The sequence below is a fragment of the Limulus polyphemus genome, unplaced genomic scaffold, assembly GCF_000517525.1.
Source record: "Limulus polyphemus unplaced genomic scaffold, Limulus_polyphemus-2.1.2 Scaffold232, whole genome shotgun sequence".
Classification (NCBI taxonomy): domain Eukaryota; kingdom Metazoa; phylum Arthropoda; class Merostomata; order Xiphosura; family Limulidae; genus Limulus; species Limulus polyphemus.
In genome coordinates this window covers 703,035-715,404 of record NW_013665842.1, presented here as the reverse complement: position 1 = coordinate 715,404, position 12,370 = coordinate 703,035, and the positions used below count along the sequence as shown (strand labels likewise).

Below are 12,370 nucleotides of genomic sequence, written 5' to 3'. Positions count from 1 at the left end.
TGTTTGTTAAGGCCCATTTACCGTACACAGTATTTTATAAATACACTATACAACAATATTGTTCGTTTTATTTGCTGTATTGCAAGTACTCATTTAAACAACAAATGCCATCCGGCATGGCCAGGTGCTTAGGAAGCTCGAATCGCAATCTTTGCGAATCACCGTGCCACCAAACATGCTCGCCCTTTCAGCCGTGGGGGCATTATAATGTGACGGTCAATCCCACTATTCGTTGGTAAAAGAGTAGCCCAAGAGTTGGCGGTGGGTGGTGATGACTAGCTGCCTTCCCTCTAGTCTTTCACTGCTAAAGTAGGGACGGCTAGCGCAGATAGCCCTCGTGTAGGACTAGAGGGAAGGCAGCTAGTCATCACCACCCACCGCCAACTCTTGGGCTACTCTTTTACCAACGAATAGTGGGATTGACCGTCACATTATAATGCCCCCACGGCTGAAAGGACGAGCATGTTTGGTGGCACGGTGATTCAAACCCGCGACCCGAAGATTGCGATTCGAGCTTCCTGAGCACCTGGCCATGCCGGGTGGTATTTGTTGTTTAAATGAGTACTTGCAATACAGCAAATAAAACGAACAATATTGTTGTATAGTGTATTTATAAAATACTGTGTACGGTAAATGGGCCTTAACAAACAGCGTTCTCCGGTGGGCTTAAAACGTTGAAATCCTAGGTTCATTTCCCCCTGGTGTACACAGTAAAAAAACCCAACATTGCTTTGCTCTAAAATAAACAAACAAATAAACTTAACAAAAAAAGCTCCATTCCATGTCTTCACCGGAAAATGTGAATTTGTTGGGTTTGAAAATTATAAGTAATACAGTTTTTACTTGGTCAATTTTCTCTATTTCAGGCACATTGTATTTTGTATATAAAATCATCTATCTTGCGGTAAAAAATTATATTTCTTTCTATGAACCGATAAAATTTTCATAACTACGGAGACGTTTTTTTCACACTATTTTCCATGTTTATCACCAGGAAAATTTAGTCAAATATTTATAGTGAAATGCATAATAAAAGTAAATAAAAATAAAAATTAAAGTACTTTCGGGTAAAGCATTTCACGTTTCACCGTCAGATTTCTCTTTTCTCCACAAATTACCTAATAGTGATGATTTGTATAAGAAATGTCACTTAAGAGAGAAACAGACACACCAAGTTGTGAGAATACTAGTTAAGAAGAAAGTATATATTTCAATTTTTATAGTTAGTATTTTGTATAGCAGCCTCTAGTTTACATTAGCTGCTTACCTACTGGACTTGCTATAGGAGTAGCATGACTGTCAAAAAAGTGAAATACTACTTCCTTCCTGAAATAATATTTCCTTCCTAACTAAATGCCGGTTAAAAGAGAAAGAGATCATACAGTGTGTAACTTCTTCCTTCTGAACTAACATTTTCATACAGTGTGTAACTATTTCTTCTGAACTAACGTTCCCGTACAGTGTGTAACTACTTCTTTTTAACTTTGTCATACTGTGTGTAACTACTTCCTTCTTAACGAACATTCTAATGCTGTATGTAACTATTTCCTTCTCAACGAACATTCTAATGATGTGTGTCACTACTTCCTTCTTAACTATTTTTATCATAGTGTGTGTAACTACTTCCTTCTTAACTAACATTCTCATACTGTGTGTAAAATGTTAGTTAGGAAGGAAGTGGAGCGAGTATTTTTGCTTAAGGAAAGATTCGCTCTGTATGAGAATTTTTAGTACTAAATTTTTATTTTATCTTATTTATTTTTGTGTTATGCTTTCAGTTCTGTGATTCTTTGGAAGCCAATTGAAGGACCGTTCAGTAACAAAATTAAGATGTCCTGGTTGTTTCACTTGCTTGAAAGCCTCCTTATTTACGAGAGCATAGTTTTTCTGGTGTTTCCAGTGTCTGTATTAAATTCAGGTGAGACATTTATTTAATTATCTACTTATGTGTATATTCGTTTGTAAAACTAAACTTGGTGTTAAATCGTGTACAACAAAAGGTCTTGGATCTCTGTAGTTGTTTTATGTTTTCTTTTTCTTATTAAGCAATTGTTCAAACAGCTGTATATCACACTTTCGATGTTTTGTACAAGTTTGGAATCTTGTGCCGTAGCTAAATCTGTTCAAGCAGTATAACAACTTGATTTTTTTTGTCAAAATAAGAAAAAAAAGTTTTCTTTCTAGGATTGACACTGATTCAAAACACAAAGTTGGACTTCACGTTTAACATTATTTATTTAATGCTATATATTGTTATAATGCCCCCCCCCCCAGTGGCACAGCGGTATGTCTGCGGACTTACAATGATAGAAACCGGGTTTCGATACACGTGGTGGGCAGAGCACAGATAGCCCATTGTGTAGCTTTGTGCGTGAATACAAAACAATATATATCCATAATGATTATGTATATTGTAATGAAGAAATTAGTAATTTTATTTTATACTTTGTCACTATCTATCTGTCAAAAATCTACTTTTCTGTATATTATCTGACTATTCTCTCTATTTTCTTTTTGACTTGGATATTAATATTCCGACTTTTAATATCCTGGATTCCACAATCAACCGCTCCAGTAGATAACTTTTCAAACAACTGATCAAGTAACGTTCTTCTTCAGGAAGTACAGAATCACGAAGAAATTAATAACACAGTCACAAATACATATACATATACTGCCCATGTTATAAAAAATAACCAGAACGCTTCAACATATTTGAAATTACACTGCCTCCGAAACAATCTTATTTTTCTTTTTTATGCCTGCTCTAAGACCAACTGATGATTATCGAGTGGAAGCCTTTTCTTATTACTATGTACAAAAACTGGTTCTAAAATTATCTGATGTGACACAGTGTTTTGAAATTTTATATTTTAACGAGTTTATGAATCTCCAGAAAAGGTTATTAAAGTCATTAATTCTGAGAAACAAATAAACAGTAGCTAACTGTATATTATAACATTTACGTTCATAGAGAATGTATTTCTAATAGTGATTGTAAAGTCACAAACAAATGCTTTGTTTCTTGTGTATCTGATAACTGTAATGTAAAATAATTATTTTTTGTTGACTTATTTTAAAATTCTTTTTCTGTCCAGTACCCTCTAGCGGATGCTTTTTAGCTTGTATTGATGAAAACTTTTATTTTTTAAATATTTTTGACTTTATATCAAATAAAATACCACCATCTATTTCTTTTTCAATAAAAACTAAAACATAACATATTTTTGATAACCATCCTGTTATAAATAATTTTCAAGTGTTATAAAAAATGTCATGTTATTGGCAATGATAAATATGACATTCAGTACCTCAAATAACTATTCTTTTAAAGCTATTATACATTTAATTTTGTGTGCTTTATCCTAAAATTTTTCTCAAATCGTTTACAGTTTTTAAAGTATTGAAAAATTCCCTTTGTGGTATGGTACCTTGCCTACAAGGACGTCCAGTAATCCACGATTTTGTGCAATGTCTCTCGTGCGCATTCTGTTGTTACACTGCGTCACTGGGACTAGTGCAACGAAACGGTGCTGACAAAAATATAATGTTAAAAATAATAGTAGTTAATAAATAGAAAAACTTCTAAATTCTTTGAATTTGAGTTAAATTTTTATAGGTTCATTTTATATTATCTTGTTCAAGGTTTGTTAATTTTATTAACTAGCAGATGTTATACACTAGCAATAGCTAGATTGCTAAGATTCATTTTTTGTTTATGCAAATATAGTTATTACAAAGTTATCTGCGTACAAAATTAAATGTTCTGTAAATGTGTTCTTGAGGAAATTTTTTATTAGTATTTAAATTGAAATCACCTTATAATTTCTTGTTCTCACTAGACTATCTATATAGGAAATAATAAATATTATTATAGATTAAAAAATATTGATTGCAGTGATCAGCGTACTAGAAAGTCCCATAATTGTATATTGTCACTTCACTGAGCAAAGCAACGTGGCCACAGCTCAAACTTTTCCACGGTGACCTGACATCGACAAGTCTTTGTTGGAAGTTTATCAACCAGAAGTATGCGTAAGAAAATTTCTGCTAATCGACCAGATGATATACAGCTCCTTTTCTACACCAAGTAGCCCTTAAGCCTACAGTTACATGGTTCCCAGACTCTGTTTTACTGTGTCTATTAGAATGAATGCTACAAAAACTCCTTTTCTGTTAGTTTTATAATTTACAGTTTAAATTGAAAGGTTCATTTTATTTTTTATACCATGTGTATAATATATTAGAGATGTAACATCTTAGAGTAAAGAAGTTAAGCCTATACTGTCCGTTACTAACTGCATGTATTTCGGATAAATACATGAATGACGTAAGTAGATAAACGAATTAATGCCTAAATTTGTTTTGTTTTAGATTTAAGCACAAAGCCACCCACAGAGCTATCTGTGCTCTGCCCACCACGGGTATCGAAACCCGGTTTCTAGCGTTGTAAGTCCATAGACGTACCGCTGTGCCACTGGAGGTCTAATGCATAAAAGGAAAATTTATATATAAAAATTTAATTTTACCACTAAAATAAAATAAAAAGATATCTGAGATAAAAAAATCAACCCTTTTTATCTTAATGCTAATACAAAATAAAAATTCACACCCGGAAACTAAATGATTGTGAGAATTATGTACCATGATTTTAAATTATTTAATGGTCATTTTTAAACCCCACCACAGGTATCGAAACTCGGTTTCTAGCGTTGTAAGTCTGCAGACATACCGCTGTGCCACTGGGGGGCCTGCATTATGAGGTGCTCAAAATGTTACTTTTTAACAGTATTCTTGTTTAGTAAAATCACTAGTAGCCATCAAATGACTGTAAATGATACTGTTAAAACACACACACACACAATAATGACGAACATAAATTAGTACATAACGGCAATTCACTGTACGTCTATTAATGCTTTTGTTCATGAACTGAATTTAATAAGATATTTTATTACGTGTAAATAATTTACTGGCTATTTAATTATTGAAAGAAAGTAAAACAAGTACAAAAAAAATAATAATATGGCTTCTTTGTTTGTTTGTTTTTGAATTTCGCGCAAAGTTACACGAGGGATATCTGCGCTAGCCGTCCCTAATTTAGCAGTGTAAGACTAGAGAGAAGGCAGCTAGTCATCACCACCCACCGCCAACTCTTGGGCTACTCTTTTACCAACGAATAGTGGGATTGACCGTCACATTATAACGCCCCCACGGCTGAAAGGGCGAGCATGTTTGGTGGGAAGGGGATTCGAACCCGCCACCCACAGATTGCGAGTCGAGCGCCTTATCCACCTGGACATGCCGGGCGAATGATATGGCATAAAGAAAATGTAATGAGAAAACGATATTTATTTTCCCATTTCTCAAAACAAGCGTGTGTGTGTATGTTTTTGGTTAAAGCAAAGCCATCTCTGATTTTAGCATTGTAAATCCGAAGACTTACGTCGTCTCACCGGGTGACATTCAAAACAAACAATGACAAACACACACACACACACACACATAGAGAGAGATAGAGAGAAATGGACCGTTTGTATTTAAAATAATTTCAAGAACTACTCCAAGTCCAAGTTTCACTAGAGAAACAAGGTTTTATGATCTGGCCATGCTCTGATATTACAAGATTCATGACCACCGTCCATAAAAGTAGTGATATATAGAATTCTGTAACTCTTTTAAAGGCCTATGTAATATTAATGCTTTGACTTGACGTTTGCTTTATTTTTGTAAAATTGTTGGTTTATCTCAGTATCTTCAATGAAGGCATTTAGAAACATTATTGTTGTTTCATCTTCAGATAGGACGTTTTGAGCTTTGCCCTCTACTTTACGCTTACATTGAATCTTTATTTAACTTGAAATATAAAATAAAGCGCTCTTTCTTTAAAGTCAGTTGATATTTTTGACTTTCGCGACCTTTCGTTACTGTAAAAATAGCTTCGTTTATTTGTTTTTTTGCACCAGTTGTCTGTCTTTGCTGTGTCCGTCGCAGGTAATGAACCCCAAATTTCAACGTTATAAACACTCAGGATTAAAAATATCTCTATCTGTTTATTTTAGAGCAAAGCTATACGATAAAATAGCTATGATTTGTCCATGGATTTGGTTGGTTGGTTTGTAAATTAAGCACAAAGCTACACAATGGGCTATCTGTGCTGTGCCCACCACGGGTATCGAAACCCGGATTCTAGCGTTGTAAGTCCGCAGACATACCGCTGTGCTACTGGGGGGCTTTGTCCATGGAAGGGATAGAATCCCGAATATTAGCGTTACAACCTTTCAAGCTTGCTTTGAGCTATCAAAGGACATATAACTCCATACATTATGCAACGTATTCCAAATACATGTATTTACTTAAAATTTCTTAAATACTTCGTCAATTTGTTTATGTATAACCTCAGATAAACGTTTAAGACTACAGGCATATTTGTTCAATATAGTGTATCTGAACATTTGTAATTATTACACCCCTTTAGCTGATTACCTTCCTCTAAGTAATTCTTCCCACGGACTTTTCTTCCGTCTCAAAAGCCTCCGTGGTGGACAGAGCACAGATAGCCCTTTGTGTAGCTTTGTGCTTAACTATAAACAAACAACCCCATTTAAAAAAATATGTTCTAAAAGATTAATAAAGTATTTCATTGTAATTATACAGAAAAGCTGATGGATAATAATATTATTCTTTTACCTTTAATCATTTTACTCAGTACCTGCCAGACGCTCAAAAACGAAACTCTCGGCATGTCGTATCAAACAAAACGATGTTGCTACGAAAGTTTATCCAAGGTCCTTGTATCCATAAGATGACTCTAAACTAAAGGTCATTTTTTAATGTAAAGTTTAACCAAGGTCCTTGTATCCATAAGATGACTCTAAACTAAGGGTCATTTTTTAATGTAAAGTTTATTATTATTGTACCAAAACTAAAAGTAATTTTGGAGAAGAAAATGTATCTTTTTTTCGTTCTCTTTAATGGCAGTTCTTTTAAATATATTTCAGTATTTTACGTTTTTTTTTAATTACGGGCCTTAAAGAAATAGGCTATATCAAAGGAGTGACCCGAGGGTCATCGTTTTGGATCTGTGTTAATTTAACTTTTCGAAACATTAGGTGGTCAGAGTTTTAACATTATTTACTTATCACCACAGGCAAGGTGTTTGTCCAAGGTTACTTTCTCCTGCGTTATATGTAAATATAAGATATTTGGTCTAATTATCGAGAGGAAATTGTTACAGTTAAGCGAAAGACAAATAAGAGACATGTACTATTAAACGTAAGAGAATTTGATTATCACAACTTGGCGTCCAGATCTGACGAAGGTCATATGCTTTCTAAACATCATTTTTTATGTTTTCAGGTTTTAAAAGGAGGAATTTGCTGTAGGGAATATTGGGATGTTTTAAACCAATAGCACAATTTACACATATTTCTGTCGCAGCTCTTCACTTGGGTTATAGAAAGGAATTTCAACTACTGAGCACTTAAAAAAAAAGAATTGAATTTTAATTAACTGAAATCTTACCAATCAAGAGGTCTTAGTCTCTGCATTAGACAATTATTCTTAAATTACTCTTTGAGTTACAACAAATCCTTTTCATTGAAACCCTATAATCGATAGCTTATTTCCTGTTAAATGCAGTTAGGCGAACTGAACACGCATTTATAATCACTGCACACGAAATCATAATAAACGTTTAATGGGCGAAGAAAAGCAATAAGACATGGAATTTCTATTTACATTGATTTGAATCATTTACGCACGTTTTTGTCCAGCAAGAATGTATAAGAGAGTGATTTCATTGTTCTGTTGTGATGTTTGTGGTGTACCTTTTTTGATGCAACTAACATGGTATATTCCCATTTAGGATCTTCGTTATGGATATAAAATAAATTTAATATTAGGATATAAGATGTATCATTGAAGGTTAATGTGGCGCATTATCGTCTCGAGCTTACACGAAAACGACAAACTCAGCCAATCACGAAGCACACATACGTAATTGCATGTAATTGTCAAAGTAACCTAATCTCTCTGACAAGTTAGGGCTAGGTACCGTCTACACGGAAGAATTCCTCCTTCTCAAAATATGAAAATTGCTAGCTTTATGTAGATTTTAGATTTTAAAATAACCCTCCAAACTGAAAGACATAAAAATCCAAGATCTTACACTACTCTGACAAATTAGGTCGGTTTGTTATGGCAATAGAAACTTTGGTTTTGTAACGATTTTGTCCGTAATAAAAAATCATTGATTATGATTCATCATAAAACAATTTAATATCATGCCTCCATCGATGATTTATATAAAATATTCAGTAAATTGTTAAACCAATTTTATTTTGATTTCTAATCTGATCATTTAAGCTTGATTTTAACTTATCATAAGCTTAATGTATTATATTTGCTCAATATTACTCGAATTTCTCACATAGCCTGAATTAGCAATTTGAAATAAAGAGTCTGTAGTAGTGTTCTGTGTCCTAAACAATGAATTAGTTCCCAAAGTAAACTGTCCAAATGATATGCAGATCATGAAAAGTGCCCGAATTGGGAACTCCTTCGATCAATTGCTGAGAATTATGAAGAGTAACATGATACACCTTTTTTTGGACAGTTAATTACCCATTAAGTGGTATACAAGACTTCTATGATTCCGTGTGTAATAAAAGGCCTGGCCAGGTGGTTAGGGCGTTCGATTCGTAATCCGCGGGTTCGAATCCCCTTCCTACCAAACATGCTTGCCCTTTCAGCCATGGGAATGTTGTAATGTGACGGTCAATCCCACTATTTGTTGGTAAAAGAGTAGCCCAAGAGTTAGCGGTGGGTGGGAATGATTAGCTGCCTTCCCTCTAGTCTTTCACTGCTAACGTAGGGACGGCTAGTGCAGATAGCCGTTGTGTAGCTTTGCGCGAAATTCAAACCAAACCTAACAGTGTAATAAAAGTATTTGAACAATTCAACCCATTTAATAACGCTAATGAAACATTTGATGGTAACACAAGCGTTAACCTGTCCTGGAGAATCTGTTTTTGTTGTCTTAAAATACCATTACATAGAAGGAGGATATAAACGGTGTTGCTACAAGTGAACTTTTCAACGTTGACAGATCTACCTGTTTTTTTTTCTAATCCCTTGTCTTAGTAGAAAGAGAACTGATGACGTTTGCACTTAGTATCGAGAACTTGGCGTCTCAAATACACCCCAAACTGTTTTTCTTTCACCATACTCTATTGTTCCATCTATCAAGAATCGTGTATTCACCACAGAAACTGTGACGTCCGTATAACGTGCGAACGTAGGTTGAAATAAAAACGTCACATATACACCAATTTAAATATTCACCATGAAGAGCTTTACATTTATATTAGATCTATAATACAGACTGTCGCGTACCTTACAATCTTTCCTTTGTTATAAGCGTAAAAATAGCTTAAACAATAAATACGACAGGGAAAACGAAGGTTTTCAAGTTACCAATTGAACTAACCAGCTACTTAGAAAATTATTTTAAAACGTTGCTTCAACCTCAAAGAATTGATCAGCTTCCCAACTCGTTCTAGAATCCTGTCGTTTCTAAAACGTGTTTTATTTTAGATACAAAACATAAAAAAGATTATTTTAAAACGTTGCTTCAACCTCAAAGAATTGATCAGCTTTCCAACTCGTTCTAGAATCCATTCGTTTCTAAAACATATTTTGTTTTAGATACAAAACATAAAAATATATTTCATTATCACATTGAGCTAACACTCATTTCCCACTGAAAAACAGCTGTATAATGCAAAGAACAATTACCAAGTTACATCATTCGTATCATAGACACAGATGTTTACGTTTCGCTTTACAAACGAATTGTCTAGATAGCTTTACACTTAAAAACGAATTTATTAGTGAGTTTTATCCTAATTTTGAATATAAGGTTTTACTTAATTAAAACAGTTTTGTTTTTCATGAATATTTATTATTAACATTTTGACCTTTAACAGATCCCTTTTTAGTTTTGAGTACATGATATTTGATAAATAGATCTTCAATGACATTTTTGGAATGACATGCAGATGATACAAACTATTCAGTAGCTCGTGTTTAAAGTTTGCTATTCTCATCATCTCAACTCAATAAAGTTTATGTTCTAGTAAACCTTAAGCACTTTATTTACTACAAATGTTTGTACCGCGAACATAACAATTGTTTTTATTGTTTTCTCTATAATTTTCTTTCAGGCTAAGTTATTTTCTGAAAATCCTTAGTGGCTTTATCGCTGCGAAGAACTCGCGGTTTCAATTACTCTGTCTTGACACCTTACATGTGTTAATATAAAAAAATCTAGATTAAAAAGTGAAGAGGATTGACGGGAACAACAGCGTGAAATAACAAAATTAATCAAGGGAATAGAACTATATACGTGATTAATAAGAAACAGAAGTTATATGAAAAAAATATAATATAACCGTAGATTAATTAAGATTAGCTAAAATGATCAAATTTTATGTCACTCTTTGTGCAGCACGCAGTTCTAGCCCAAGGTTATGGAACCTTTCCCTATTTTTGATATGAAAAAGTTTTTAGCCTTAAATAGAGATATCTGTTTCTTGCCATTTATATTGTTGATAAATTAAATTTTTTTGTATCCTATTCAAGCTTTCGTTTTCGTGGATAAATATAAGGTTTCTTATTAAATATATCTGTGCAGCTATTTCTAAATTGCCCACAGTTTTTCAAGCTTTACTTTTTAGAGGTAGTATTTATAAGCATGTAAAATCTATTACAAAGATCACTTTATTGTTTCAAAGAAATCGCGCCAATAGTACATTCTGCATAAACTAAATCGATGACTACATCGAAGCTTCGTGTGTAACATCCACTAACACTGTTTTCACACTACGTGTGTAACATCCACTAACACTGTTTTCACACTTCGCGTGTAACATCCACTAACCTGTTTTCACACTACGCGTGTAACATCCACTAACACTGTTTTCACACTTCAGGTGTAACATCCACTAACACTGGTTTTCACACTTCGCGTGTAACATCCACTAACACTGTTTTCACACTACACGTGTAACATCCACTAACACTGTTTTCACACTTCGTGTGTAACATCCACTAACACTGTTTTCACACTTCGCGTGTAACATACACTAACACTGTTTTCACACTTCGCGTGTAGCATCCACTAACACTGTTTTCACACTTCGTGTGTAACACCCACTAACACTAATGCTTAACCGTTCTGTTTAACCACTCTTATCAACACACAGATAAAGGAAAAAGTGTCTCTTTCATCCTTGAATGTTTGCCTACCCCCTCGCCCCACCAACTAGTAAAAATGTCTGGCATTTAGCCAAGGAAATGCAAACAGTAAGTTCGATTTACTTTTGTCCAGCAAACTCGGGTGTCGATCTCGTATTACTTGAAATTTTCTTTCAGAGTTTTCACTATTAAAGAGATAGAGATAAAAATAAGACAAAAGACTGAAAGACATGTTACTTGCGTATGTAATATAATTCAATGCGAGGATGTAGCTTCTGGAAAATCTCTAAGGTAAAGTATGAGGTAACCTTTGGTTAAATTTTCATGATAAAAATAAATTATCTTCAGAGCATCCACGTTCATCAAGAATTAAACTACAAAACCCCCCGATTTCAGTGATATCCTCCTGTAAAAATAAACATTGTGATACTAACAAAAATATAAAGTAATGTTGTTCACAAATTTTATTTCAATCATAATAACTAAATTAAAAACGACACTTGAGATATTTTCGAACGTTGTGTGAAATGCATGGACACAAATCTATTAATTTTAACTAATTAGAAAAACTTTATAGTTGATAATAACATTCGTGTGATGTTCAGAACGGTACTTAGGAATAGTCTAGAGCAAATTGAGAACAAAATTAAGTAGTCTGAAAAAAGAACCAATTACTACTAATTCATTAACTATGCCACAATAACAAAAAAGTGTTTTTTTAAAGAGAGCTTTAATTTATTTGTATAAATGCAAGTAATCAAGATAGCTTAAATTTAATAAGTAAGAAGTGACTAATTTTCAGTTGGTCTACTTCAAAGATTACGATCATATTGAAATTTAATAACTTTGCTATAACTGACTCTTATAGAGTTTTATAACTGTCATATCTAGGATTCAAACAAGTTGGTCCTCCGATGGGACAGCGGTAAGTCTTCGGATTTTCAATACTAAAATCAGGGGTTCGATTCCCCTCGGTGAACAGAGCAGATAGCCCAATGTGGCTTGCTATAACAAAACACACACACACACACACACTACAAAAAAAAGTGGAACTGCCACGGAAGTGTAAAGCTGAAGACGAACGCATTGTCCTAATTGGATATAGTCTTAT

At 33.8% G+C, this 12,370-nt stretch overlaps 1 protein-coding gene across 2 annotated transcripts in view; it reads left to right on the top strand.

Moving 5' to 3' along the window:
- Window positions 1-12,370, top strand: part of LOC106478612 (nephrin-like) — a 108,115-nt gene that overhangs the window by 29,434 nt on the left and 66,311 nt on the right. For both annotated transcript variants that reach the window (XR_002609946.1, XM_022382233.1), the window contains exon 2: window positions 1,779-1,918. Coding sequence is in view for 1 of the 2 variants with exons in the window: in XM_022382233.1 (XP_022237941.1) it covers window positions 1,831-1,918 (88 nt within the window). In the remaining variant the exon portion in view is untranslated. The remainder of the gene's footprint in view (window positions 1-1,778; window positions 1,919-12,370) is intronic.